Consider the following 26,904-nt stretch of genomic DNA (forward strand, 5'->3'; position numbering starts at 1 on the left):
GGAAAGGCCGCGGCTTGGGCCTAGCTCCGGAGCCGTAGCACCGCTAGCGGCCATGTTAAATATCGGCCTAATTTGGATAAGAATCGGCCAATGCCGATTTCTCCAAAACGGCCAAATATCGGCCGATATATCGGTCGACCTCTACCCTACACATGTATAATATGTGTACGTGTCTCAGCATAGGCAATATGGCCTACAGTGGGGGTGGGGAGCATAGTAGAAGATAGCCACCCACAGGGGCGGAATGAGAACTCATGGGGCCCCCGGGCAATAGAAGATTATGGGGCCCCCCAGTACTGTATACACACACAGTATCAGTATACATACACACAGACACACACACACACACTGAAAAGGTGCTGAGAGGCAGTAATGGTGTAACATTTTTTTTCAGGGTGGAACTCCACTTTAAAAACATCAACGCTAAAAACGACGCGAAAATTTAGAGCATGTTCTAAATTTTTATTTGGCCATTTTTAACGTCGCAAAAAATGCTCTGGAGCCCACACACGATCCTTTTTAAGGACATTAAAAAAAAAAAAAAAACATTTTTTACATCGCGAAAAACGGTCGTGTGTACGCGGCATTAGAGATACAAGACAGGAAATTCAGCTTCCATCTCCCAACAAAGGAAGTTCCTCCCTGTGGGAACTAATATGATGCATAAAAGAGGACTTCTTCGAGAACCGTTTCCCGCATTCACATGAAAACGGCTTCTCCCCTCTGTGAATTTTTCCATGTTCGATAAGATTCGATTTCCGAGAAAAGAATTTACCACAATCGTTACAGCAAAAAGGCTTCTCGCCCGTGTGAGTTCTCTGATGTAAAATAAGGTGGGTCCTATCGGTGAAAGCTTTTCCGCATTCCAGGCATGGATATGGCTTCTCCCCTGTATGAACTTTTTCGTGTTTCAGAAGGTTGGACTTCATCGAAAAACTTTTACCGCATTTGGAGCATGAAAACGGTTTTTCCCCCGTGTGAACTTTTTCATGCGCAATAAGATTTGATTTCAGGGAAAAACACTTCCCGCACTCTGTACACGAAAACGGCTTCTCTCCAGTGTGGACTTTTTCATGTCCAATAAGAGAAGATTTATGGGAAAAAGATTTGCCGCATTCGGAGCAGGAATACGGCTTCACCCCCGTGTGAATTTTTGCATGGGTGGTCAGAGTTGACTTTTGGGAAAAACATTTCCCGCACTCCGAGCAGGAATACGGCCTCTCTCCCGTGTGAGTCATCTGATGTGAAACAAGATTTCTTCTGTGGGAAAAACATCTCCCGCACTCAGTACAGGGAAACGGCTTCTCCCCGGAGTGACTGTTTTGATGTTTAACCAGCATCCATTTTTCGGTGAAACATTTCCCGCACTCCAAACAGGAAAACGGCTGCTCAGCCGAATGAGTTCTCTGGTGTCGGACGAGTTGTTGTTTCTGAGCAAAACATTTCCCACATTCGGAACACGGAAAGGGCTTTTCTTTTTGCTGACCCCTCTGGGGAGCGTGGAGGTCCACTCTCTGGCCAAAAGATTCACCAGGCTCAGAACACAGGAAGGTTTCTCCTTCGGGAAGGACCAGATGTGAACTTGGGACCACGCGGTTGCTTTCTGAGGATTCCACTGTGATGTCATCAACTTCTATTTCCCCATTCAAAGATGAAGCAGGAGATTTCTTCGCACTGTACCTTCTGTATCGTCCATCTGAGGGGTATAGGAATGTTTAAAAGGACACCAATCTCAAACAATAACTACATATTTTGACCCCTTTCTTACCGGGCCATAATATGACACCGGCAGGAACCCTTCCTTCCTCCGGGTGGACATCCTGGCCATCTAGGGCGCGCACGCGCCGCTTCGTGACCCGGTGTGTTGTCATATTCTGCTCCCTATCGCAGAATGCTGCGGAAGTCACATGGCGAGCAACTGCGCATGCGCAATGCGTTCCAACGGCAAATGCGATGCGTTCCAGGGGATTCACGACACTACCCTTCACTGAAACCATCACAATTTGTCACGGAAGTGACGTATTACCATACACGGAGCGGCGAGAGAGAGAGAGACACATTCAGAGCGAGAGAGATATACTGAGATACATTCAGAGCGATAGAGGGATACAGATATAGAGATACTGAGAGAGAAGCGGGGCTCAGGGAGGGGATTACCTCCCCTATGTGCATTACTTCCCTTATATAAAATATATGTACACCATCTCTCTCGCTCTGAATGTATCTCAGTAGCTCTATATCTCTATTTCTCTGTCGCTCTGAATGAGTATCTCTCTCCCCCCGCTCCGTGTATGGTAATACGTCACTTCCGTGACAAATTGTGATGGGTTCAGTGAAGGGTAGTGTCGTAAATCCCCTGGAACGCATCACATTTGCCGTTGGAGCGCATTGCGCATGCGCAGTTGCTCGCCACGTGACTTCCGCAGCATTCTGCGATAGGCAGCAGAATATGACACTGCACCGGTGCGCGTGCCCGCGATGTCCGTCGGGCACCCGCGATCACGGCAGGAGTGTGGATCGGTGTGTGTAAACACACACACCGATCCACCTCCTGTCAGAGGTGAGGAGACCGATGTGTGTTCCCAGTACAGAGGAACACACATCGGTCTCCTCCTCTTGCGAGTCCCCTCCCCCTACAGTAAGAATCACTCCCAGGGAACATATTAACCCCTTCAGCGCCCCCTAGTGTTAACCCCTTTCCCTGACAGACACATTTACACAGTAATCAGTGCAGTTTTATAGCACTAAATCGCTGTATAAATGTGAATGGTCCCAAAAACGTGTCAATAGTGTCCGATATGTCCGCCGCAATGTCACAGTCACAATAAAAAAAATCACAGATCGTCGCCATTACTAGGAAAAAAAAAAAGAATAAATAAAAATGCCATAAATCTATCCCCTATTTTGTAGACGCTATAACTTTTGCGCAAACCAATCAATATACGCTTATTGCGATTTTTTTACCAAAAATATGTAGAAGAATAGGTATCGGTCTAAACTGAGGAAAAAAAATAAAATAAAAAATTGTATTTATTAAATCAAAAAGTAAAAAAATATTGTTTTTTTTCAAAATTGTCGCTCTTCTTTTGGTTATAGCACAAAAAATAAAAACCGCAGAGATGATCAAATACCAAACGAAAGCTCTATTTGTGGGGAAAAAAAACAAAGATTTCATTTGGGTATAGCGTTGCATGACCGCGCAATTGTCAAAGTGCAACAGCGCTGAAAACTAAAAATTGGTCTGGGCAGGAAGGGCGTGAAAATGCCCTTACCGAGGTGGAGGCAGCATCTGTACTCCACTGCCTCTAAGACTAAGAACGGAGCACCCCCTTAGTATCCTACAAGCTTTATTGCAAGTAGCAAACTCACAAGGCCAGATTGTGGCACACTGTTTCACCACCAGTCCCTCTCCTACACCTTCAACGTGTTTCACCCTAATAGGGCTTAGTCATGAAGGAGCGAGTCAAAAGAGTAGGAGAGGCTCTGGCAGTAAAGCGATGTGCCACAGTTTGAACTACTTTCAATAACGCTTGTTGAATACCATGTTTTCCTGAAAATAAGACCTAGCGTTATTTTGCAGGAGGGCTGCAATATAAGCCCTACCCCAAAAATAAGCTCTAGTTTAAAATGCTTGTAAAATCCTAAAATCCACTCTATTACAGTAGAATATAATGTACAATGTGTGTGTTTTTGTAATATAATTGCGGGGAAGAGAGCTCCGGCGGGTCACAGAAGCGCAGAGCGGCGCTATAACGAAGGTATTTGGCACAATTATATTACAGAAACACATACATTGTACATTATATACTACGGTAATAGAGTGAATTATAGGATTTTACAAGCATTTTAACTCAGTTCACACTGGGGATTCCTGTCAGGCAGGGAGAGAGAGGGGGGGAAAGACAGCACATTACATGGTAAGACCTACCCTGAAAATAAGCCCTACTGTGTCTTTTGTTGGCAAAATTAATATAAGACCCAGGCTTATTTTTGGTGAAACTTGGTATTAGAAGTGTAGCTTGTAGCTGGACAATGCAGGGAGTTACAGACGGTATTCACCCCCGGCCAACCGGCTCTTTGCTCTGCCCCTCCAGCACTTATTGAGTGCTGGGCTGTGCAGGAGCAGCTGCCTCAGTCTCCCATCGACTTCTTGGAGGGTGGGGACCGAGTCATACACTGTGTCTATGGACGCAGCGTGTATGACAGGGAGCACATTGAATGTGATTGACAGCAGCGTGAGCCAATGGCTGTGCAATCGACCCAATCAACGGCCAGACTCCGTGGAGAAGAGGACACTGGGGAATGCGCACAGCAGGTGAACGGGCTCAGGTGAGTGAACGGGGTGGCCGTCATTGGCAGGTGTTTTTTCACCTTAATGCATAGGATACATTAAAATGAAAAAACACTAACCTTTACAACCCCTTTAACCACTTGAGACCCGCGCTATTGACAAACGACGTCAACAGCGCGGCTCTCAAGTGCCAACTGGACGTCTTTTAAAGTGCATTACCCGCGCGCGCCTGGGGGGCACGCAGCGGGTAAACACTGTCCCGGCGCATCGCTGAAGAGCCGATGCGTGTACCTGGCGGCCGCGTTGTCCGCCGAGTACACGCGATCGTCGGGAACACAGCAGGGACGTGGAGCTCTGTGTGTAAACACAGAGCTCCACGTGCTGTCAGAGGAGAGGAGACCGATGCTGTGTCCCTTGTACATAGGGACACAGCATCGGTTACCTCCCCCAGTCACCCCCCTCCCCCCACACAGTTAGAACACACCCAGGGAATACATTTAACCCCTTCCTCACCCCCTAGTGTTAACCCCTTCACTGCCAGTCACATTTATACAGTAATTAGTGCATTTTTATAGCACTGATCGCTGTATAAATGTGAATGGTCCCAAATTTGTGTCAAAAGTGTCCGATACGTCCGCCGCAATATCGCAGTCCCAATAAAAATCGCAGATCGCCGCCATTACTAGTAAAAAAATTACGTATCGGCCTTAACTGAGAAAAAAAATTGTTTTTAAGAAAAAAAAAAAAAAATTGGGGTATTTATTATTGCAACAAGTAAAAAATATATATATATTTTTTTAAATTGTCGCTCTTTTTTTGTTTATAGCGCAAAAAATAAAAACCGCAGAGGTGATCAAATACCACCAAAATAAAGCTCTATTTGTGGGGGAAAAAGGACGCCAATTTTGTTTGGGAGCCACATCGCAGGACCGCGCAAATGTCAGTTAAAGCGACGCAGTGCCGGAAGCTGAAATTTCGCCTGGGCACGAAGGGGGTTTATGTGCCCAGTAAGCACGTGGTTAAATGAACCTGAAAATTTAAAGTATAGTGCCTTTCCTTGCTGGGAAGGATTTGTGCGCACATGAGCACCCGTCACATTTTTCTGGAATAAGTGTTTGTTACCTGTGCTGATCTCTGGAGGGAATTTTTCCTCCTTACAAGACTCGCCCCTCTCACATACAGATCTTCTTCATCTTTTACTTCAATTTTGATGATGTCTTCATCCTGAGTAACACAAAATGATCCAAAACAATAAAGCAAGTGGTTGTATAACAAGCTTAGGCTTGCATGCCAGATCTTAAAGTCCGGTATCCAAATAGGCTGAACTATCCCATGGGCCCTATTCCTCCCTGCAGTACCCAGATACAAACAAACAAGGTGCCCTTATGCTTTATTGCAAGCTCACAAGGTCAGATTGGGGCACACTGTTCACCGCCAGTCCCTCTCCTACTCCTTCAACGAGTGCCGGCAGCTGCACCCCAGAGGGAGGTGGGCTATTTACGCCAACTGTTGCCACCTAGTTGATGCGTCGTATGATTCGCAATGTATGGACTAAGCTAGTTTGAACATGCTGGGTATGCATTGCTGTTTTCTGTTTTATTTTGAATTTTTTTTATGCTGATGATTGTAATGTCGTGGTGGTTCCTGTGGACCCCTTCCCTTGTTTATAAATAAAGAAATAAAAAAAAAAGTGCAGCTAGTTTGTATTTGGACAATGCAGGGATGCCATATTGGGGCACACTGCTTTACCACCAGTACTTTACCTACCCCTTCAACGTGTTTCGTCCTAATAGGGCTTAGTCATAAAGGTGCGAGTCGGAAGAGTAAGAGAGCCTGGCAGGGAAGCGATTTGCCACAGTCTGCACTACTCACAATAAAACTTGTTGGATATTAAAAGTACAGCTAGTTTGTATTTGAACAATGCAGGGAGGCCACTGCTTTACCACCAGTCCTCTTCCTACTCCTTCAACGTGTTTCGTCCTAATAGTGCTTAGTCATGAAGGTGCGAGTCCAAAGAGTAGGAGAGGGTCTGACAGGGAAGCGATGTGCCACAGTCTGCACTACTTTCAAAAAAGCTTGTTGGATATTAAAAGTGCAGCTAGTTTGTATTTAGACAATGCAGGACTAAATACAAATACAATTTAGACTCCTTCAACGTGTTTCGTCCTAATAGGGTTTAGTCATAAAGGTGCGAGTCGGAAGAGTAAGAGAGCCTGGCAGGGAAGCGACGTGCCACAGTCTGCACTACTCACAATAAAGCTTGTTGGATATTAAAAGTGCAGCTAGTTTGTATTTGAACAATGCAGGTAGGTCAGATTGGGGTTTCACCGCCAATCCCTCTCCAATTTCTTCAATGCGTTTCATCCTAATAGGGCCTAGTCATGAAGATGCCCTTATGCTTTATTGCAAGTAGCAAGCTCACAAGGTCAGATTGGGGCACGCCGTTTCACCGCCAGTCCCTCTCCTACTCCTTCAACGAGTTTCGTCCTAATAGTGCTTAGTCATGAAGGTGCGAGTCCGAAGAGTAGGAGAGGGTCTGACAGGGAAGCGATGCGACACAGTCTGCACTACTTGCAATAAAGCTTGTTGGATATTAAAAGTGCAGCTAGTTTTTATTTGGACAATGCAGGGAGGCCATATTGGGGCACACTGCTTTACCACCAGTCCTTTTCCCACTCCTTTAACGTGTTTCGTCCTTAAAGGGTTTAGACATAAAAGTGCGAGTCGAAAGAGTAAGAGAGGGTCTGGCAGGGAAGCAATGTGGGAGGCATGCGCACATCGTAGGAAGTATGTCTTGATGGGAGATACCATTTCACAGCCACAATTTAAACCTATACAAACAGCGGGGAAACCGGACCATCAGCACCCTGTAAAGCCGCCCCGCAACAGCGAGGCACAATGTTAATAACTACGCTCTCCCCCTGCTGTTTGTATAGGTTCCAATTGTGCCAGTGAAATGGTACCTCCTATGATGTGCCCTTGTGCCCTGGCACATCACTCCAGCTGATCTGCAACTCAGCTGGAGAGCGGCTCCGTCCTGCGCAGGCACTATTTGATGGGGGGCACTTCAACAGAACACGGGGCCTCAATAACCGGCCATCGTGCCATCTTAGTTCGCACCCCCATGGGAGGGGGTCGCATAGGGACAAGACACCTGCTGCAGTGTAGCCCAGGCGTAAAGAAAAAGTCCTAATTTTGGTTCACTTCATGGTTTTTGGCGTACACTATTACGTTTCTCTCTAACCTTCACTAGCTTTATAAAGTATATTGCTAGTATAAAAGCCTCCATTCAAGCTACCTGATCTTCCTCAGGGATCTCCTGATCTTCCTGTGTGGAGTCCCGGGAATACAGAGGACGGGGACATCTCTCTGGTGGATTACGTTTATCGGATGTACCTTTAAGAAATTTGCATACAGTCACATCAGTGAAAGAATATAAACAGAACTCTATTTATTGCTGTAAGAAAATACATACACTTAACCACTTCCATACAGGGCACTTACACACCTTCCTGCCCAAGCCAATTTTCAGCTTTCAGCGCTGTCACACTTTCAATGGCAATTGCGCGGTCATGCTACACTGTACCCAAACAAAATTGGCGTCCTTTTTTCCCCACAAATAGAGCTTTCTTTTGGTGGTATTTGATCACCTCTGCGATTTTTTTTTTTGATTTTTTTTGCGCAACAAGTAAAAAAAGACTGAAAATTTAGAAAATTACGTTTTTATTTTTTTCTGTTAATTTTTTTGTAAATAAGTACGTTTTCTCTTTCAATTACGGGCACTGATATGGCGGCACTGATGGTCACCGATGAGATGGCACTGATGGACATCGATGAGGTAGTATTGATGGGCACTCATAGGCGACACTGATGGTGCACTCATAGGTGACACTGATGGGTGGCACAGATGGGCACTGATAGGTGGGCACTGGGCATGGATGGGCACTGATGATCACTGAGGGGTCCACTGATTGGCATCTATTCTTTTCTTTTTTCTGACCTTTTTTTATTTTTATTACTGCCCTTTTTTTCCTTTTTCTTTTTTGATTGCTCTTTTTTTTTTCTGCCCTTCCCTGGTGGTCCAGTGTGGGCATCCCAGGGGGGGCTGCGCTGATAAACAATCAGCGCGAACCCCCCCTGTCAAGAGAGCCGCCGAACGGCTCTCCTCTACTCGCGTCTGTCAGACGCGAGTGAGGAAGAGCCATCAACGGATCTTCCTGGTTACATCGTGATCAGCCGTGATTGGACACGGCTGATCACGTGGTAAAGGGCCTCCGCCGGAGGCTCTTTACAGAGATCGGAGATGCAGGGTGTCAGACTGACACCCCCGCATTACCGATCGCCGCGCGCGCGGGCATGAAATCCAGCAGGACGTCAATAGACGTCCAGTCAGGATTTCAGAACCACTTCCCGGACGTCAATCTGTAATTCTACATATTCTTCTACCTATTTTTGGTTAAAAAAAAATAAAAATCGCAATAAGCGTTTATTGAATGGTTTGCGCTAAATTTGTAGCATTTACAAAATAGGGGATAGTTTTATTGCATTTTTATTAATTTTTTTTTTTTTTTTTTTACTACTAATGGCGGCGATCAGCGTTTTTTTTTTCGTGACTGCGACATTATGGCGGACACATCGGACAATTTTGACACATTTTTTGGGACCATTGTCATTTTCAAAGCGAAAAGTGCTATAAAAATGCGCCGATTACTGTGAAAATGACAATTGCAGTTTAGGAGTTAACCACTAGGGGGGCACTGTAGGGGTTAAGTGTGACCTCATATGTGTTTCTAACTGTAGGGGGGGCGGGGCTGGACATGTGACGTCAGTGATCTTCTTTCCCTATATCAGGGAACAGACGATCACGGACAGCGCCACAATGAAGAACAGGGAAGGTGTGTTTACACACACCTCTCCCCGTTCTTCAGCTCCTGTGACCGATTGCGGGACACCAGCGGCGATCGGGTCCACAAGCTTCGGACCGGGTCGCGAGCGCACCGCTGGCGGCGCGCTTGCGACCCCACGGCTGGGCACTTAAAGAGGCCGTACAGGTACGTGCTTGTGCCCAGCCGTGCCATTCTGCCGACGTATATCGGCGTGAAGGGGTCCTTAAGAGGTTAAGTAATTGGTAAAATAAATTGAACCCTGAAGAACTGATGAACTCCAACGTTTACAGTCACTTCCCCTGCATAACCTATGTACGATTGACGAGTGCAGGAGAGAGGGGGCGGCGCTCCTGCGCCCACTATGGACGCACCGCCACTGGCCCTATTGCTACAATATTATATTTTTGCATGTCACTCATGTTGTTGGAATTATTGCCCTGTGGCTTTCCCCTTATCCGAATCCCTGTTTTTAAACCCCCTAAAATCCCTCTTGATCTCTGCATGTGTTCTGTTCCACCCACACCTCCGTCACATCCGTTTATACCTGATAAAAGCAACACGGGTGAATGATGGTACAGAACCAACCAGTAAAATGTATAATCTGTGATTATAACCCACCTGTACTGATCTCCATAAAAATGTCCTCCTCTTTGATCCTCACACGTCCTCCTTCTTCCTCGTCATCTTTGATGTCGCTTTGAGTATCTCCGGGGTCTGTGAATAAAGATGAGAGTGAAGCCCCCTGTACTGAGATGTATGAGAGAGTGTGTGTGGGGGGGGGGGGGACTGGTCACGTCTCTTGGCTGGTAACACACAATGACATGATGTGAGGAGGAGAGCCGGAGTCTAATAGAGGCTTATGGCTCCTGACTCCCCCACTGGGCACATACTGTCTCCCCATTACTGTCTACTGACAGAGGAGGGGGGGAGAAGAAGAGATTGTTGTAGTGACTGAACAAGGAGGATCTGGGAATCTTCTCTGGATTGAGATTGCAATTACACCTGAGGGACGCAACGCGTTTGGCACCAAAGTAGCTGGTTTGTCTTTTTTGGCACCCAGTCAAGTGCATTTTTGCAGGTTTTTTTGTTTGGGGTGCCTTTAAAAATTAAGAGATTGTTGTAGTGACTGAACAATGAGGATCTGGGACTCCTCTCTGGATTTACTGTTTATTACTCACCTGTGCTGATCTCTGGAGGGAATTCTTCCTCCATACATGATTCATCATCACTCACATAGGATCCTTCAGCTTCCTCCTTCACTTCAACTTTAATGGTAATCAGATTTTCATCCTTCCAAATACAAAACAATACAGATATTAAATGAACTAAACCTTTGTACAATGAATGTTGTTAATCACTTGGCGCCCAGAGGCCGTCATATGACGTCCTGGGCTTTGTGGGGCTACAGCTGAATGATGGGTGCAGCTACGGGCATCATTCAGATAATCGACATTTTGAGCCCGCGATTCCCTACACCATAAGAATGATCATAGCGCCTTATCCGCTGCTTAATCGTTCTTACGGGCGGCGAAAGAGGACATCCTGTCCCCGCCGCCACCCTCCGGTGCTTCTACCGACTCACCGATACGATCGGTGAGTCAGAGAACAGATCCGCCGGCCCTGGATGCTGATAATAGAGATTTCCGGCGGACAAGATGGTCGCTGGAGTTTCTATGATCGTCAGAGGCCGGGCGCAAAGTTATGACGTTACGCCCGGCCTCTGCATTAAAAAAACTGCGCCGCCTCGGCTGGGAAGCGGTGATCTTTTTTTTTTTTGAGTTCCATTTACCTGATCCTCCTGAGGGATCTCCTGATCCTCCTGTGTGGAGTCCCGGGAATACAGAGGACGGGGACATCTCTCTGGTGGATTCCCATTACTGGATCCATCTGTAGGAAACACACACTGACTGAATACATTGTTTCTATGTCTTTATATCAGAGGTAGAGATGAGCTCAGGATCCTTGTCTGAACCCATTTTGATTGAGCCCGCTGGGAAGCTGTCACCTGTACTGCGCCCAGGGCCGGTGATACCACTAGACAAACTAGGCAGCTGCCTAGGGCGCACTAGCCACTGGTGTTCCTACTCTCTTCTATCTGAAGCAAGCAACTAAATCTCGGCATCAGTGGCAGCCACCGCTCTGTTCGTACATTGTGCCAGAGGCACAGCGGTAGCAGAGGACTGTGTCTGTGTCCCGACTCCAGAATGAATGGAAGCAAGCAAACATTCATTGATGAGCGCTGGTGAGGCTGCATTTGACGGGGGGCGCTGGCGAGGCTGCATTTGACGGGGGGCGCTGGCGAGGCTGCATTTGACGGGGGGCGCTGGCGAGGCTGCATTTGACGGGGGGCGCTGGCGAGGCTGCATTCGACGGGGGGCGCTGGCGAGGCTGCATTCGACGGGGGGCGCTGGCGAGGCTGCATTCGACGGGGGGCGCTGGCGAGGCTGCATTCGACGGGGGGCGCTGGCGAGGCTGCAACGGTGGCAGAGGACTGTGTGTGTCCCGACTCCGAAATGACTGGAAGCAAGCAAACATTCATTGAAGAGAGCTGATGAGGCTGCATTGATTGGCGCTGGTGACGCTGCATTTGACGGGGGGGGCGCTGGCGAGGCTGCATTTGACGGGGGGGCGCTGGCGAGGCTGCATTTGACGGGGGGCGCTGGCGAGGCTGCATTTGACGGGGGGGCGCTGGCGAGGCTGCATTTGACGGGGGGGCGCTGGCGAGGCTGCATTTGACGGGGGGGCGCTGGCGAGGCTGCATTTGACAGGGGGCGCTGGCGAGGCTGCATTTGACGGGGGGGCGCTGGCGAGGCTGCATTTGACGGGGGGCGCTGGCGAGGCTGCATTTGACGGGGGGGCGCTGGCGAGGCTGCATTTGACGGGGGGGCGCTGGCGAGGCTGCATTTGACGGGGGGGCGCTGGCGAGGCTGCATTTGACGGGGGGACGCTGGCGAGGCTGCATTTGACAGGCGCGCTGGTGAGGCTGCAGTGGTGGAAGAGGACTGTGTGTGACCCCGACTCCGAAATGACTGGAAGCAAGCAAACATTCATTGAAGAGAGCTGATGAGGCTGCATTTGACGGGGGCGCTGGCGAGGCTGCATTTGACGGGGGGCGCTGGCGAGGCTGCATTTGACGGGGGGCGCTGGTGAGGCTGCATTTGACGGGGGGCGCTGGTGAGGCTGCATTTGACGGGGGGCGCTGGTGAGGCTGCATTTGACGGGGGGCGCTGGTGAGGCTGCATTTGACGGGGGGCGCTGGTGAGGCTGCATTTGACGGGGGGGTCTAGTGAGGCTGCATTTGACGGGCGCTAGTGAGGCTGCATTTGACGGGCGCTAGTGAGGCTGCATTTGACGGGCGCTAGTGAGGCTGCATTTGACGGGGGCGGCGCTGGCGAGGCTGCATTTGACGGGGGCGGCGCTGGCGAGGCTGCATTTGACGGGGGCGGCGCTGGCGAGGCTGCATTTGACGGGGGGCGCTGGCGAGGCTGCATTTGTCGGGGAGCGCTGGCGAGGCTGCAGCGGTGGCAGAGGACTGTGTGTGTCCCGACTCCGAAATGACTGGAAGCAAGCAAACATTCATTGAAGAGAGCTGATGAGGCTGCATGTGATGGGCACTAAGGATGAGCTCCGGCGTGTTCGCATAGAACACGTGCAGAGCCCGCCAGGAAGTCGGCACCCGCGCTGCGCTAATCACAGCCAGGGAGACATTGTCCGATGCTCGGCTGCAGAGATCGGGAAATGTCTGCCTGGCTGTGATTAGCGCAGCGCGGGTGCCGACTTCCTGGCGGGCTCTGCACGTGTTCTATGCGAACACGCCGGAGCTCATCCTTAATAGGCACTTTATTAAAAAGGTGGGGTATACATGGGCAGGGCAAAGGGAGTGGAGTCAGAGGTGGAGCCAATGGGGGGAGGGGGGGGGGCGACAAAACTAAGCTTTGCCTAGGGTGTCAAAAATCCTTGCGCCAATGATTGCCAGCCGAGGCATCCCCCGATTTACAGATGCTCAGCACAGGTGAAAGGTTCCTGGTGGGCTTGGCCATGTGGGTTCGGACTAGGATCTGAAGTCACCTGAGCTCAACCCTAATCAGAGGGTGGGTGTATCTAGGTCAGGGGTCTCCAAACTATGGCCTTCCGGTTGTTCGGGAACTACAATTCCCATCATGCCTAGTCATGTCTGTAAATGTCAAAGTTTTACAATGCCTCATGGGACATGTAGTTCTGCAACAACTGGAGGGCTGTAGTTTGGAGATCCCTGATCTAGGGGGATCCTCAATACTCTTCTCTCCTGTACAAGAAATGAAAGTCTTCTCTTACCCGGAGATGTGAGGGGCGGCCGCTTCTCCATCATGACGTCCTTGTAGAGATCCTTGTGTCCTTCTATAGACTCCCACTCCTCATATGGGTAGTTTTTGTAAAGTTTTAACTGCAATAAATCAATAAAATTCCATATGAACATTTCATAATATCTCAGAAAACTCCAATCATTATAATGAACTTAATGATGAAGAAAGCAAACGTGACTGTTACTACAAACCACAAGCATTCTGCCCCCTTCTACTAAAAACAAAGCATATAGATAGGGGCACTTACAAAAAAATATGCCCAGAGGAGCTGACCATGTAATGTTATACACATCAGAGGACTGATGGAAGATAAGGATCTGTGGATCACCCATTCAGTCCACACAGAGTGCTGAGACCCCCTTCTTCATAAGAAGACATTATTACCTCCTCCTCAGTCCTCACTTGGCACACACACTCCAGAGTGAGTCTCACACCCCCCACAAGGAAGTTTCTTTAACCATTGAAGAAACTGCCCCATCTTCCCCTGGTCTACAAGAAAATGGCCGCCCTCTTTGGTTTGCTAAAAGGTTTCAAATACATAAAAATATATTTTTTCCCCTAAAATTCAACAAAAAATGTAATTAGTATATGATTTATGACATTTTAGTTATAGGGTATTCTCTAGTACATTGAGTATAAATAGCTATAATTATTATATAGCAAACAACAGATAGTTGAGCTACAACAAAATGGCCACCACCTTTCTTGTAAAAAGGGCACTTCCTCTTCTAACACGGTGTCTCGTCACATTCGTCTCCCCATCACAAGAATGCTCCGGAAGTGACGTTGCAACAACGGAAGACGGCTGCCATCTAGTGGTGGCTTTGGAAATAACAGCTCCCATCAAAAGACATAAGTTTAACCCTTTTGCTGTCAGGGCTGTTTTTAGACACATGTTAACCCCTTAGTGACGGAGGGTAAAAAAAAAAAACAAATGTTAATCCCTGAACACAATTTTGCAACATTGACATCGACTTTGTGTTGGCAGGTGGATTATACCTTGATTTTGTCAGGACAAATTGGGATTTATTTTGGTGGTAAAGAGTAAATTATTTTTTTATTATGAAAGGAAAACTAGCCCAAAATAGTAAAATATATATATATTTACCAAAAATTGTCAGTTAAAGCAAAGCAATTGTCAGTTAAAGCGACGCAGTGTCGAATCGCAAAGAGTGCTTTGATCAGGAAGGGGGTAAATTCTTCACGGTGCTACACTAACAAAACTGGGAAGTTTTTTTTAGGGGTCCGGAGGTCCCCAGGGGCCCAGATGGCAACCCCCTTTTTTTAATTATTTTTTTTATAAAAAAAAAAAATTTTGTTAATATATTGTTATTTGATTTTTTATTAAAGGGACAATTTTTTTATTTATTTCTTTCAGAGGTCCGGAGGTTCCCAGGGGCCCGGATGGCAAACCCCCCCCCCCCCTTTTTTTTTAAATGTATTTTTAATATAAAAAAAAACTTTTTAATATATTTTTATTTTATTTTTTATTAAAGGGCCAATTTTTTTAAGGGGTCCGGAGGTCCCCAGATGACAACCCCCCCTTTTTTTTTTTATAAATAATAATATATATAAAAAGGGGGGTTGCCATCCAGGGGGCCCTGGGGACCTCTGGGCCCTTTAATAAAAAAAATATATATATATATATATATATATATATATATATATATATATATATATAAAAATAATATTTATTATTATTATTACAGGGCCCAGAGGTCCCCAGGAGGCAACCCCTCTTTTTATATATATATATATATATATATATATATATTTTTTTTATTAAAGGGCCCAGAGGTCCCCAGGGCCCCCTGGATGGCAACCCCCCTTTTTATATATATATATATATATATATATATATATATATATATATATATATATATATATATATATATATATAAATGTTTATTTTTTTATTTTATTTTTTTATTTTTATTAAAGGGCCCAGAGGCTTCTTTTTTTTAATTTTTATTAAAGGGCCCAGAGGTCCCGGATGGTAACCCCCCTTTTTTTGTAATTTCTTTTTATAAAAAATAAATAATTATATATATATATATATAATTTTTTTTTATTAAAGAGCCCAAAGGTCCCCAGGGCCCCAGACGGCAACCCCCCTTTAAAAAAAAAAATTGTATTCCTTTTTTTTCTTTTTATTAAAGGGCCCAGAGGTCCCCAGGGCCCCGGATGGCTACAGCCCCTTTTTTTTATATATATATATTTGTCTTTATTTCTTCATTTTTTGTAAAGGCCCCCCCCCCTTCTCAATTTCAGGTGGCAGCACCCCCCCCCGGTTCTCTGCTCCAGGGGGCCCATGCCTGAAGCTGTGTAAGGGGCCCCATAATTCCTGATGGCGGCCCTGGTTAATATAACCCAACATGTTCCCCCTTACATCAGAGTCTGCAGGGTTTTCTATTTAGAGTGTAAGGGGGAACTCTGCGGACCCTGATGAAAAACTTTACTCTGATGTAAGGGGGAGTGCTGTGACCCCACCCCCCACACACAGACTTTATGTGGACTGGCTAGAGGCTGGAGCTGTCGCTGACCTCCTCCATTGCTCACTTGGGTGCAGGGAAGTCAGACACAGTCCTCCAGGTTGCTCAGCGGCTCCTCTGGTTTTTTCCTCATCATCACCTCTTCTCCTCCAGACCATCGGTCCTCCAGCAACAGTCCCGGTAGCCAGTGTGCTCTCATGTCCGGCTCCCCGTCCACTTCTGTAATTCATAAAAGGCAACAATCCGCGCCATGACGTCACTGCACGGCCTTCCCCGTCCAAGCCCCCCAGTTTCAGGAACTGAACATGCACCGGTCTGACATAAGCCCATAACCAGGGCTTTTTTTCAGGTGGAACTTGGGGGAACTCAGTTCCACCACCTCTGGCTCAGACCCTTTGGTGCCTGCTCACCACAATAACTTGTAAGCACAGAAGTCCGGTTTCTGTGTTTACAAGTGACAGCTCTGCACTCTGTGTGCAACCCTCCTGAACTCTGTATGAAATGCAATTTTGGTATTAAATGCCCCTTTAAGATCCTCCTACTGTTTGGGAAATCTGACCACACCCACTATTTGATGTGATTTGGAGGGTGTGTGTGGGGGGAGGGGTTTTGGGTGGGTCGTATCTCCTATATGCTACGCCGCCGTAACTTTGAGAGGCGAGTATGGTATTTTCAAAGATTTTGCCGCCAAAGTTACGGCGGCGTAGCGTATTAGGGCCGGCGTAAGCTCGCCTAATTCAAATATTGAAGCTGTGGGCGTGTTTTATGTATATTAAGTGTGACCCCCACGTAAATGACGTTTCGATCGAACGGCACATGCGCCGTCCGTGGACGTATCCCAGTGCGCATGCTCCAAATGACGTAAATGAATGTAAATTATGGCCAGCCCCATTCACGGACGAGTTACGCAAACGACGTAAAATTTAAAAAATTCGACGCGGTTCCGACGTCCATACTTAACATTGGCTGCGCCATGTTTTTGGTGGTTTATCTTTATGCCTGAAAACCCCTTACTGCGATGGCCGGGCGTACGTTCGTGAATAGGCGTATCTAGCTGATTTACATATTCTAGGCGTAAATCAGCGTACACGCCTCTAGCGGTCAGCGTAAATATGCAGTTAAGATACGACAGCGTAGGAGACTTACGCCGGCCGTATCTTAGCAACATTTAAGCGTATCTCAGTTTGAGCATACGCTTAAAGTTGCGACAGCGCAGATTCGGACTTACGACGGCGTATCTACTGATACGCCCGTCGTAAGTCTTTATGAATCTGGCCCATTGTTCCTTTATGGACTCTATTGGTGTTTGAGAGGGAACAGCTGCAGCTGTCTGATTGAACGCTGCGACCTCTGGTGACCTTTGGTGGCCATCTTGGGTGGGGGAACATTTAAAGCGGAGGTTCACCCATGTAGAACACCTTTTCCCCTTAGGTTCATGCTCGTTTTTTCTAGGGGAATCCGCTAGTTGTGTTAAAATATGAGCCGTACTTACCGTTTACGAGATGCATCCTCTCCGTCGCTTCCGGGTATGGGCTGCGGGACTGGGCGTTCCTTCTTGATTGACAGTCTTCCGAGAGGCTTCCGACGGTCGCATCCATCGCGTCACGATTTTCCGAAGGAAGCCGAACGTCGGTGCGCAGGCGCAGTATAGAGCCGCACCGACGTTCGGCTTCTTTCGGCTACGAGTGACGCGATGGATGCGACCGTCGGAAGCCTCTCGGAAGAATGTCAATCAAGAAGGAACGCCCGCTCCCGAAGACCCATACCCGGAAGCCGACGGAGAAGATGCATCTCGAAAACGGTAAGTACAGCTCATATTTTAAAACAAATAGCCGATTCCCCTAGAAAAAACGAGCATGAAGCTAAGGGGAAAAAAAAAAAAAAAACGAATTGGGTGAACTCCCGCTTTAAGAGGAGGGAGATTATTAGCTTATGGACAGGTTGCTGAAGGGATGGCTTAAGGAAGGCTCCTTCTTCACTATACACACTCTGGTACACTGTGCGGAGACGTGAAGAAATGTTCTTTTCCTATGCCCAGAATGGACACGAATGCCGCGTACACACGGTCAGAATTTTCGACAACAAATGTTCGATATGAGCTTGTTGTCGGAAAAACCGTCCGTGTGTATGCTCCATCAGACATTTGCGGTCGGAATTTCCGACAACAAAAATTTGAGAGCCGGTTCTCAAATTTTCCGACAACAAAAGTTGTTGTCGGAAATTCCGACCGGGTGTACACAATTCAACGCACAAAAATTCTACGCATGCTCGGAATCAATTTGACGCATACTCGGAATCATTGAACTTCATTTTTCCTGGCTCGTCGTAGTGTTGTACGTCACCGCGTTCTTGACTTTTGCAATATCCAACCACTTTTATATATATATATATATTGTACAGGACGCCAGGGTTGGGTCCTGGATGGGTGCTGAGTATACAGCACCACTATTTGGGCTATGGTCCCTTTAATAGCGGGAAAAGGGTTCAGGGGGTCACCCAAAGTGGGTGAAGGATTCCAGGTAAGAGTTAATCCAGAGAGGACTGGCTCGCAGTTCTCTCTATCTTGATAGAGTAATTTGGGGCCTGGAATTCTGAAAGGCTCTAAAGTGTTAATTGGGTGGGAAAGAGCCTCCACTCCTAAACACTGAGAGCCAGCACACAAGGTGTTAACACTCCCAGAGAACCACCTATTGAAACAGGAAGTGGTGGTGTGTGAGGGAGTGTGGAGATTACACCTATGAGGACAAGCTGGGAGTCTGTTAGCTGCTGTTCAGAATACAGTGAGGACTTTTTGGAACACAGGGGGTGAAGACCCGGCTACCAACGAACTGTATGTGTTTTGTTTTTGACTTACTTTTGGTGCTGAAGATAAGCAGACTTTATTTGATGCTGAAGCTAAGCGGACTTTTTGTTTATAGTTTTCCTTGTGTGCTGAGAAAAGCCTTACCATATTTTCCGGCGTATAAGACGACCACCTAATTTTCCAGGAAAAATTTTGATTTTGGGATATACTCACCGTATAAGACTACCCCCTTCCTTCTAGTCTTTCTGGGAGCTGAGGGGGAGCCAGAACCGCTGACAGAAACGGGCTTTTTCAAATCTCACTGTGCCATTACATTACACGCCCAGACTGTGCCATTACATTACACGCCCAGACTGTGCCATTACATTACACGCCCAGACTGTGCCATTACATGCCCAGACTGTGCCATTGCATGCCCCCACATTCCTCACTGTGCCATTACATTCCTCACTGTGCCATTACATTACATGCCCAGACTGTGCCATTACATTACACGCCCAGACTGTGCCATTACATTACACGCCCAGACTGTGCCATTACATTACACGCCCAGACTGTGCCATTACATTACACGCCCAGACTGTGCCATTACATTACACGCCCAGACTGTGCCATTACATTACACGCCCAGACTGTGCCATTACATTACACGCCCAGACTGTGCCATTACATTACACGCCCAGACTGTGCCATTACATGCCCCCACATTGCCACTGTGCCATTACATGCCCCCACATTGCCACTGTGCCATTACATGCCCCCACATTGCCACTGTGCCATTACATGCCCCCACATTGCCACTGTGCCATTACATGCCCCCACATTGCCACTGTGCCATTACATGCCCCCACATTGCCGCTGTGCCATTACATGCCCCCACATTGCCACTGTGCCATTACATGCCTGAACTTGTTGCCCCCCCCCCCCCCCCAGTGCAATAACACTCACTTTTTTTTTTTTCCAACGGTGACAGTCCCCCATGCTGCGAGCGTGAATGATTTCAAAGCCGCGCCTTCACTTCAGAGTGTTCTGTGATAGGCGGAACACAAATCTTCCCAGCAGCGCCTCTGTTCTGTTTCCGCCTATCACGGACGTCTTCTCATCTCGTCCGAGGATGAGAAGGCATCTGTGATAGGAGGAACACAGAACAGAGGCGCTGCTGGGAAGATTTTTGTTCCTCCTATCACAGAACACTCTGAAGAGAAGGCGCGGCTTTAAATTAAACACGCTCGCGCTCGCCGTATGGAGACTGTCACCGCTGGGGGAAAAAAAAGTGAGTACTGAGACCGTACCCGGCGTATAAGACGACCCCCGACTTTGGATGCATGTTTTTGCATCCAGAAAGTCGTCTTATACGCCGGAAAATATGGTATTTTTTGTTGACCTATGAATAAAAGCCTTTTTATGTTCAGGTCGAACGGTTTGTGCACTTAATCCCACCGAGCTATAGCCCCTGAACGTTACTATATATATATATATATATATATATATATTAGTGCTGTCAAGCGATTAAAATTTCTAATCGCGATTAATCGCATTAATGTCATAGTTAACTCACGATTAATCGCGCGATTAAGGAGGTTCACCCTTTAAAACATTTTTTTTTTGTTTTCTTATTTATTTATTTATTTTTTATAATATTAAATTGTGTTTTTTTATTTTTTTACATTTTGATCACTTTTATAACCCCCGAACGTTAATCGCGCGATAAAAAAATTGACGGCGTTAACATGGGTTTGTGTTAACGCCGTTAATAACGCGTTTAACTGACAGCACTAATCTATATATATATATATCCACTTTTATTTTTTTATATTAAACGTTTTTTATTGAACACTGTACATGTGAAACATAAAAATGCACCAACTTTTATTTTAACGCAGCCAACATCTTGTGCCCCCTGAGTCAGGGATGTATAAAGATGTGTGTTTAGAGCAATAATAATAATAACAACAACACATACAGCATAGGTTTATAAAATCATAAAGAACAAAAACTGCACCAAACTAAAAATCCCATTAAAGTACAAAGCAACATCTTTTCAATCAAACATTGCAATTAAAGGCTTTACAAATCATGGACCAGATTCAGAAAGATTAGCGTATCTTTCTGCGGGCGTAGCGCATCTCATATGCGCTACGCCGCTGTAACTCAGTCAGGCGAGCAGTGTATTCTGAAAGATCTTACGCCCGAAGTTACGGCGGCGTAGCGTATATGGGTGGGCGTAAGCCCGCCTAATTCAAATGTGGATGATGTGGGAGTGTTTTATTTAAATTACTTGTGACCCCCACGTAATTGACGTTTTTGACTAACGGCGCATGCGCCGTCCGTGAACGTATCCCAGTGCGCATGCTCCCAATTATGCCGCAAATAGTCAATGCTTTCGACGTGAACGTAACTTACGTACAGCCCCATTCACGGACAACTTATGCAAACGACGTAAAATACGACGCTGTTTGTACGTTTCCGACGTCCATACCTAACATGACTTACCCCTGCTTTTATGAGGGGTAACTTTGCCCCGGAAAAAGCCTTACGTAAACGACGTAAAAAAATGCGCCGGGCGTACGTACGTTTGTGAAACGGCGTATCTACCTAATTTGCATATTCCTTACGCCACCTAGCGGCCAGCGTAAATTTGCAACTAAGATACCACGGCGTAAGAGACTTACACCAGTCGGATCTTAGCAAAATTCCGGCGTATCTTGTTTTCTGAATACAGAAAAAAGATACGCCGGCGCATCCTAGAAGTTACGCGGCGTATCAATAGATACGCCAGCGTAACTTCTTTCTGAATCCAGGCCCATATCTTAAAATTAAATACCGTAATAATAATAATAACCACTTACGGCCCGCCGTCATTATATGATCTGTACTTTGAAGAGGAATATCGTTATAATGGCAGCAGCTAGCTGCCATAACCTCGGGATCCTCTTCTTCAGCGGGCTGTCCGCTTTTACATAAAAGTGGTCTCTGCGGCGGATTCGCCGCAAAATCACTTTTATCAGGGGGCCAGTAGCGGCGGAGATGATCGTGTCCTCTGCCTGGAGTCAAGTGAGGGGAAGATGTCTTCCGCTCAGGCTCCATAGCATTGGAGGGTGGATGTGACGTCAAACGTCACTTCCACCCTCCAGTCTTAAAGGGGGAATTTTTTTATTAACAAAAATTAATTTTTTTTTATTGCATTTTAGTGTAAATATGCGATCTGAGGTCTTTTTTACCCCAGATCTCATATTTAAGAGGTCCTGTCATGCTTTTTTTTCTATTACAAGGGATGTTTACATCCCTTGTAATAGGAGTAAAAGTGACCCAATTTTTTGTGTAAAAAAAAAAAGTTAAATAAATAAAAAAAAGAAAACAACGAATTTAAAGGTCACACCGTCCGCCGAGCTCGCGCGCAAAAGCAAGCGCATACGTGAGTAGCGCCCGCATATGAAAACGGTATTCAAACCACAGATGTGAGGTATCATATCGTGATTTATCGTTAGAGCGAGAGCAATAATTATAGACCTAGACCTCCTCTGTATTTTAAAACTGGTAACCTGTAGAAATATTTAAACGTCACCTATGGAGATTTGTAATGCCGCGTACACACGGTCGGAATTTCCGATGGAAAAAGTACGATGTGTGTATGCCCCATCAGACTTTTTCCGTCTGAATTTCTGACGGACTTAGATAGGGAGCAGGTTCTCTATTTTATCGGAAAATCCTTTCGTCTGTATAGACTTCCGACGCACTAAAAACCATGCATGCTCAGAATCAAGTCGACGCATGTTAGGAAGCATTGAACTTAATTTTTCTTGGCGCGTCGTAGTGTCGTATATCACCGCGTTCTTGACGGTCGGAATTTGGTGTGACCGTGTGTATTCAAGACAGCTTGAGCGGAATTCCGTCGGAATTCTGTCTGAAAAACCATCCGAGTTTATTCCGGCGAAAAAAACGGTCGTGTGTACAGGGCATAAGGGTAAAAGTTTGTCGCCACTCCACGAGTGTGCGTAATTTTGAAGTGTGACATGTTGGAAATCAATTTACTCGGCGTAACATTATCTTTACAATATAAAAAAAATTGTGCTAACTTTACGGTTGTCTTATTTAAAAAAAAAAAAAAAAAAGATTCAAGCTTGTAAACACCAAGGCCCAGATTCTCGTAGGAGATACAACGGCGTATCTCCAGATACGTCATCGTATCTCTGAGTCTGAGCCGTCGTATCTTGGCGCCTGATTCAAAGAATCAGATACGCCAAAATTTCACTAAGATACGACCAGCGTAAGTCTCCTACGCCGTCGTATCTTAACTGCATATTTATGCTGGCCGCTAGGGGCGTGTACGCTGATTTACGCCTAGAAATATGTAAATCAGCTAGATTTGCCAATTCACGAATGTACGCCCGTCCGTCGCATTACAGATACGCCGTTTACGTTAGGCTTTTCCCGGCGTAAAGTTACCCCTGCTATATGAGGCGTACCAATGTTAAGTATGGACGTCGGAACAGTGTAACATTTTTCAAGTTTTACGTAGTTTGCGTAAGTCGTTCGCGAATAGGGCTGTGCGTCATTTACGTTCACGTCGAAAGCATTGACTTCTTGCGGGTTAATTTGGAGCATGCGCACTGGGATACTTTCACGGACGGCGCATGCGCAGTTCGTAAAAAGCGTCATTTACGTGGGGTCACATTAAATTTACATAACACACGCCCACATCTGAATTAGGCGGGCTTACGCCGGCCTATTTACGCTACGCCGCCGCAACTTTGGTTTGAGAATACTGCACTTGCCTGTCAAAGTTGCGGAGGCGTAACGTAAATAGGAATACGTTACGCCCGCACAAAGATGCGCGCTTCTACGTGAATCCGGGCCCAAGTCTGAAAAATAGGTCCGATCCTTAAGTGAGTGAAAAACGTATATAGCGCAGCACATGCGAACTGAATCGCCTCTGGGCGCTGTATCACTTCCGTGAAACCCTATGACCCTAGAAGAGATGGGTTTTTATCCCCCTCCTGAAGGCCAAGTGGTCCGACTCCAATCGGATGGTGGTTGGTAGGGCGTTCCACAGTCGCGGTCCCTGGACTGCAAACCTTCGTTCTCCTTTGGATTTGTATCTGGCTTTGGGAATCTGGACCAGGTTTTGATTGGTGGATCGCAGAATGCGACTGGGATTATGAGGTTTTATTTTTTCGCATTGATTTTTGGGGGGCGTTTCCTTGAATACACTTATGCATTAGGCAGAGTGCCTTAAAAGTAATTCTGGGCCATATTCTCAAACAAGTTACGCCGGTGTATCTACTGATACACCGGCGTAAATCGGATTTCCCGCCGGCGTATCACTGTTTTGTATTCACAAAACAAGATACGCCAGATTTAAGCTAGGATCCGACTAGTGTAAGTCACTTACACTGTTGGATCCTAAATGTAATTCGCCGCCGGCCGCTAGATGGCGTTTACGTTCAGGTCTCATTTGTTTATGCAAATGAGCCTGATACGCCGATTCCCGAACGAAATCGCGTCGTTTGCGTAAGCGTAAGGTTACCCCTGCTATATGAGGGGTAACCTTACACCAGTCCCACGTAGGCCATGTTAAGTATGGCGTCGGGTCAGCGTCGTCTTTTCCCGTCGGGTATGTCGTTTTACTAAGTCGTTCTTGAATACGACTTTACGTCAATGACGCACACGTCGGCGTCATTGACGTTTTCCGTCGAGAACTGGAGCATGCGCACTGGGCTATTTTAAGCCCGGCGCATGCGCAGTTCGAACGGCACGGGGCGCGCTTATTTTAAATACAAGCCGCCCCCTTTGATATTACGCGGGGATACACCGGGCCAATTACACTACGCCGCCCCAAACTACGGAGCAAGTGTTTGGGGAATACGGCACTTGCTCCTGTAAGTTGGGGCGGCGTAGTGTAAATGGCTTACGCTACGCCCGCCTCAAATCTACGAGAATATGGCCCTCTGTCTTTTACCGGCAACCAATGAAGGGTTTTTGCCGGTCACTAATCGAGTGTCCGTATTTTGCAAGAGTGCAAAGTGGTTAAGAATGAAAAATTCCATCATGATTTAAACGTACGACTTCTCCCCCCTGTGAACCCTTTCGTGTTCCATAAGAACTGATTTGCGGGCAAAGCTTTTCCCACAATCAGTACATGAGAAAGGCTTCTCCCCCGTGTGACCCCTCTGATGAAAAATAAGGTGGGTTCTGTCGCTGAAACCTTTCCCACAATCCAAACAGGAAAACGGCTTCTCTCCCGTGTGCACTTTTTCATGTTTTACGAGAGACGATTTGTGGCTAAACCATTTCCCGCACTCCAAACACGAATACGGCTTCACCCCCGTGTGAACTTTTTCATGTGTGATGAGGTTTGACTTTAGGGAAAAACACCTCCCACATTCCGTACATGAAAACGGCTTCTCTCCAGTGTGGACTTTCTCATGTCCGATAAGAGACGATTTGTGGGAGAAGCATTTCCCGCATTCGGAGCAGGAATACGGCTTCACCCCCGTGTGAATTTTCCCGTGAGTGGTCAGAGTTGATTTTTGGGAAAAACATTTCCCGCACTGGGAACAGGAAAACGGCCTCTCTCCCGTGTGCGTCATCTGATGCGAGATAAGGTTCCTTCTTGTAGAAAAATATCTCCCGCATTCCGAACATGAAAATGGCTTCTCCCCGGAATGATTTGTTTGATGCTTAGCCAACATCCATTTTTCGGGAAAACATTTTCCACACTCTGAACAGGAAAAAGGCTTCTCGGCCGAATGAGTTCTCTGGTGTCTAACGAGTTGCTGTTTAAGGGTAAAACATTTCCCGCACTCTGCACATGAAAACGGCTTTTGTTTTTGAGGAACTCTTTGGTACGAGGTGAGGTCTGCTCCCTGGGAAAAATATTCACTCTCGTTGATATGATGGGGGATGGAAAGCGTGGAGGGACCAGATGACGGATCTGTACTGTGAGGTGTCGGATGGGAATTTAGGGTACTGGTGTTCTGTACTGAAGGGTCTTCTATGATGTCACCATCTTCTATTTCGTCAACTACACAAGTACCAGAATATTTCTTCGCACAATACCTTCTATATCGTCCATCTGGAAGAAAAAGGAACATTTTTCTAGAATCGCTGGCGATAAACAGCTACTGAAGGAAAATTAGGCACAATAAGGCCTCGTTCACAATGCCGATCAGGGCCATACTCGCCAAGAATTAGCCTAAATCTGTGATGGCGATCACAGGTGTGTGCGATCAGCTGCAGCCAGGAAGCCTGTACAAATCAGTAATAGGTGCCATGCTTGTTACATCAGGAGAATGTATTCAGAAGTACAGCAGTAAAGAACTATGGTAGGCCAAATCATCTCAGAACAGGGGTAAAAAATAAATTGTAGCAACTGACCAAGACCAGACTCTTCTCTGGATTTACTGTCCCAGATTCAAGAAGCAATTGCGCCTGTGTAACCATAGGTTACACAGCGCAATTGCTTACTTGCTCCGGCGTTACGAATGCTCCCGATTCAGGAACATCGTAACGCCGACTGCAGCCTAAAATCTGCGTGGCATAAGGCTCTTATGCCACGCATATCTTAGGCTGCATTCTTGCGATGGCCGCTAGGGGGCGCTCCTATTGTGCTCAGTGTATAGTATGCAAATTGCATACTAACACAGATTCACAATGTTGCGCGAGCCATGCGTACGCAATTTACGTAGTTTCCGTACGCATGTTTAGCGTAAGGCTGCCCCTTCTAATAGCAGGGGCAGCCAATGCTAAAGTATACCCGTCGTTCCCGCGTTGCGACGTTCGAATTTTACGTAATTTGCGTAAGTGATTGGTGAATGGCGCTGGACGCCGTTCACTTTGAAGCAAATGACGTCCTTGCGACGTCATTTGCCGCAATGCACGTCGGGAAAGTTTCCCGACGGAGCATGTGCTCGGCGCGGGAGCGCGCCTAATTTAAATGATTCCCGCCCCCTACGGGATCATTTACATTAGGCGCCCTTACGCAGGGCAAGTTTACACAGCACACACGCAATTTACGGAGCTACTGCTCTGTGAATCGCGGGTAGCGCAGTAAATTTGCGGGGGCGCAGGGCAAAAACGTTGCCCTGCG

The 26,904-nt window shown here is 46.8% G+C and overlaps 3 protein-coding genes across 7 annotated transcripts in view; all 3 read right to left on the reverse strand.

The window, feature by feature from the left end:
- LOC120909855 (zinc finger protein 436-like) overlaps nt 1-14,439 on the reverse strand; it is an 865,309-nt gene extending 850,870 nt beyond the window's left edge. For 2 of the 5 annotated variants that reach the window (XM_040321593.1, XM_040321591.1), the window contains exons 1-2: nt 14,221-14,438; nt 13,492-13,600 (exon numbers count right to left, since the gene is read on the reverse strand). In XM_040321593.1, the coding sequence (XP_040177527.1) occupies nt 13,492-13,600; nt 14,221-14,415 (304 nt within the window). In that variant the 5' untranslated portion in view covers nt 14,416-14,438. Of the gene's footprint in view, nt 1-13,491; nt 13,601-14,220 lie in introns of all 5 variants that reach the window. The other 3 variants (XM_040321597.1, XM_040321596.1, XM_040321594.1) reach the window with 2 other exon arrangements.
- LOC120909787 (gastrula zinc finger protein XlCGF52.1-like) lies at nt 534-10,556 on the reverse strand. Its single transcript, XM_040321520.1, has 4 exons — nt 10,536-10,556; nt 10,356-10,467; nt 9,796-9,891; nt 534-1,696 (listed from the first exon to the last, which is right to left on the reverse strand). Exons 1-4 carry the CDS (start codon nt 10,554-10,556, stop codon nt 609-611), a joined length of 1,317 nt encoding a protein of 438 aa, XP_040177454.1. The 3' UTR covers nt 534-608.
- Nucleotides 14,440-24,797: 10,358 nt separating the features above from the next.
- The window catches only part of LOC120910476 (zinc finger protein 84-like), a 33,063-nt gene continuing 30,956 nt past the window's right edge, over nt 24,798-26,904 (reverse strand). The window contains exon 10 of the mRNA XM_040322233.1: nt 24,798-25,890. Within this exon, the coding sequence (XP_040178167.1) occupies nt 24,869-25,890 (1,022 nt within the window). The 3' untranslated portion in view covers nt 24,798-24,868. The remainder of the gene's footprint in view (nt 25,891-26,904) is intronic.

This window comes from Rana temporaria, chromosome 8 (assembly GCF_905171775.1).
Source record: "Rana temporaria chromosome 8, aRanTem1.1, whole genome shotgun sequence".
Lineage (NCBI taxonomy): Eukaryota > Metazoa > Chordata > Amphibia > Anura > Ranidae > Rana > Rana temporaria.

Coding starts and splice junctions, on each gene's coding strand:
- LOC120909787 (XM_040321520.1), bottom strand. CDS start 10,556: ATGACGGCCTCTGGGCGCCAA. Junction 9,892..10,355: donor CCCTCCAGAGATCAGCACAG/GTGAGTAATAAA, acceptor CTTTATTCACAG/ACCCCGGAGATACTCAAAGC. Junction 1,697..9,795: donor TTTTATGGAGATCAGTACAG/GTGGGTTATAAT, acceptor TATACCCCTCAG/ATGGACGATACAGAAGGTAC.